Source organism: Acomys minous, assembly GCF_964271855.1.
Source record: "Acomys minous genome assembly, chromosome: 8".
In the NCBI taxonomy this organism is placed as follows: domain Eukaryota; kingdom Metazoa; phylum Chordata; class Mammalia; order Rodentia; family Muridae; genus Acomys; species Acomys minous.
The window spans coordinates 9,764,575-9,767,605 of NC_140489.1; the positions used below are offsets into that span (position 1 = coordinate 9,764,575).

At 60.3% G+C, this 3,031-nt stretch overlaps 1 protein-coding gene across 1 annotated transcript; it reads right to left on the reverse strand.

The window, feature by feature from the left end:
* Window positions 1-622: 622 nt before the first annotated feature.
* On the reverse strand, window positions 623-2,440 carry DIO3 (iodothyronine deiodinase 3). The gene has a single exon (XM_084793673.1). The coding sequence runs from the start codon at window positions 2,412-2,414 to the stop codon at window positions 1,500-1,502; it is 915 nt and encodes a 304-aa protein (XP_084649799.1). The 5' UTR covers window positions 2,415-2,440; the 3' UTR covers window positions 623-1,499.
* Window positions 2,441-3,031: the final 591 nt, after the last annotated feature.

Here is a 3,031-nt window from a genome sequence, read left to right on the forward strand (position 1 = left end):
GGGACAGAAACCTAGCTCTTGGAGGTTCAGAGTCTTTTCCGCATCCTTCTCCCTGCAGCATCCAAAGGTGGGAGAAGTTAGAGGGCGATGTTGTAGTTGTCCTAGTCTCCCTCTCTCCCCCTTCTCCCACTCACCCTTCCTTCTTCTCTCCCTCTCTCCCCCTCCCTCTTACTTTCTTACTCTTCTCCCCCCCCCCCCCCCGTCTTGGCGGCAAATGAGGTCCTCCTTGCTTCACCAGTCTCCTTCTCGTGGGATTCTCCGGCCCGAGGTCTTCTGGCCCGAAGTACTCTGCCCAGGTGTGGCACTTGTGTCTGCTGTCCCAGGGAAACTTCCTTCCTACTTCATCCATCTCCTTATTCCAGCCCTCCCTGCCCCCAACTCGCCCCGCCCCTGCAGGGCCTGGGCTCTTTCCCGCCCCACTTGCCCCAGAGTCATTATGGGGACGCAAGGGAGAAAGTTGTGTTTAATTCTTTTGCTTTTCAGAGACACGAGAAAATACACGGGACAAAGGCAGTCAGAGCAACTTCCTTCAAGTCTTTATTATTGTAGCTTGAAAGTTTATACACAAGGAACGTTTCCAACACAACATTCACTGACTGGTCTTCACCCCGCCCCCCCACAATCCCCGCGCGCTCTCTGCTTAAGACTCGCAGATTCATCCCCATCTCCGTGTCTTCGAACAAATCCCCCTTCTCCAAGGAGTTCCAGTCTCCCTCTGGGGCCCTGCGAACCTCGCCAATAGCTCAAGCCACTTCCTTTGGTCCCAAAGGCCACCCCTTACCGTGCCCTTCATCTACCCTGTTTTCGATGGTTCCCCCAATGGGACCCAGAGCACTCTCCCTCTATTTACTTTAGGCGCTGTTTTGAGCCCCCCTGCAATTCAGAGCCGACCCGTGGTCAAGCCCAGTTAGAGACGGTTCGTCATCAGCAGCTAGGCTCCAGCGCTCCCAAAGCTAGGCGAGAAAAGTACCCTGCCCACCCTTTCCCTATCCCGAGCCCCTCCCCCAACCCTGGGATAAGAAATAAACACGAAAGCAGCAGGGCTTCCTGCGCGCGCGACAGGTGGGTGCCAGGCAACTAGCTAGAGCCTGTGGCGCTGCTGGAACCCAGCTGCGCTCAGGGCGCGCGGGCGTGGCCAACAAGTCTGAGCTGTGGGATTCTGGGGACTATCGCGCTTTGCTGAAGGAGCGCTGGAGAGCAGGTGTCAGAAAGTCCAGCAGGTAAACTCCAAAAGGGACAAAGCTGCCAGTTTGAGCCACAGTAACACTCCTGAGAGCAAGCCAAAAAGGTAGAAAAGGGAGTCACTATAGCAAAGTCTCGGGGACCGTTAAATCTTTAGGTAGCTGAGAGCCCGACTCAGCCTGAGTTCTGAGGCTGCACGCATCTGTGTCATGGGGACCCCGACAATCTTGACTTTGTTTGGAGCACTTGCATACGGCTTCTAAGGCCCGAAGAAGAAGACCCAGCCCATCAATTTCAGTCACTTGTCCCTTGGCTATTTAGAATCGACGTGGCCTAGTACCATGCAACTGCTCATCGTAGCGCTCCAACCAGGTGCGCAGCTCAGACACCTGGTACCCGTCGGGGCCCCGGCCTCCCTGGTACATGATGGTGCCGCTCTGGATGACGTAGAGGCGCTCAAAATAAGCACCATATGCCGAACTGCTGGAGTTGGCCATGGTGTCCAGGACCAGAGCACAGCCAGGTGCACCTTGCTGCAGTACTCTTGCTGCGCTGACACGGTCTTCCAGGCTGCGGTGCTGTGGGATGATATAGGGCGAGTCTGTGGTGACCCAGCCGTCGGATGGGTGGGCTTCCTCTATGTAGATGATGAGGAAGTCAACGTCACTCTGGTACTTGGTGACCAGGCGCTGGAAGGCGCTCATTCGCGCCATGAATGGTGGTCAGGTACAGCTGCCGAAATTGAGCACCAGTGGGCGGCTCCCTTGTGCGTAATCGAGGATGCGCTGGCTCTGGAAGCCATCAGGCCGGACAACTTCTGAATTAGGCGCTGGACCACCCTCGTGGGCCTGCTTGAAGAAATCCAACTTCTGGCCATGCCACACGGCCTTGAGAGAGGCCAGGGTGCACAGACGGTTGTCGTCCGATACGCAGATGGGCGGGTCGTCGGGAGTCATCTCCTCGCCTTCACTGTTAAGCTCTACTTCGGGCTCAGGGTGGTCAGGATGGCGACGTCGCAGGAAATGCTTGCGGATGCACAAGAAATCTAAAAGCCAGAGCATGAAGGCCGTGCCTAGGAAGCGCGGGAACAGCACGAGGCACGAGGCGGTCTGGGCGCAGAGCCTCAGAGAGTGAAGCAGCAGGGAGCGGAGCATGGTGGCCGCGGGCCCCGAAGCCCCCGGGGGCCCTTCACCTTCTCCGACCACCAACCTCGAGGCGGCCTGACGAGGCATCTGGTCTTCGGTGGCTTAGGGAGCTCAATTTATAGCTAAAGCTTGAATTGGCGGGAGACTCCACCTCCGGCCGGGGCCCGCCCCCTTGCAACTTGAGCCCGGAGGGATCACCCAGAGCCCAGGCCACTGCCCCAGAAATCTTGGGTCGGGGGCGGGCGCAGGCTGGCTGAGGGTGGAGCGGTGCGTCCCAGGGCTGGCAGGGGCGGGCCTGAGCCCCGCAGCCAGCTCCCAGAGGCGGGGGATCCCGGAGCTGCTGCGCCAGGCACTGGGAGCTTGATCTCAGGGCAGGGCAGTCCGTGGTAGCAGTGGTCTAGCCCGCGCAAGCGCCTCGCACCTCCCAGGTCTCAGCGGGCGGGTCTCAGCCCGCGCCCCTCTCGCCGCGCACCTGAGCTGAGTTCCCTGGCGGCCGCAGCGCCGCGCCGGAGCTCCGGTTCGCTTCCCGCGCGCCGCCGCCGCCAACGCCGCCCACGCTGCTGCCGTTCTTGCGGGGTCGCTGCCCAGGTACCGCGGGAGACCAGGTCGGCGGTTGCGGCTCGGCCTGCCCCCAGGTGCAGCCCCGCCAGAGACGCGGGCCCGCAAGGAGGCAACTTTGGGTTCCCACCGCCTTCCCCGCTCGC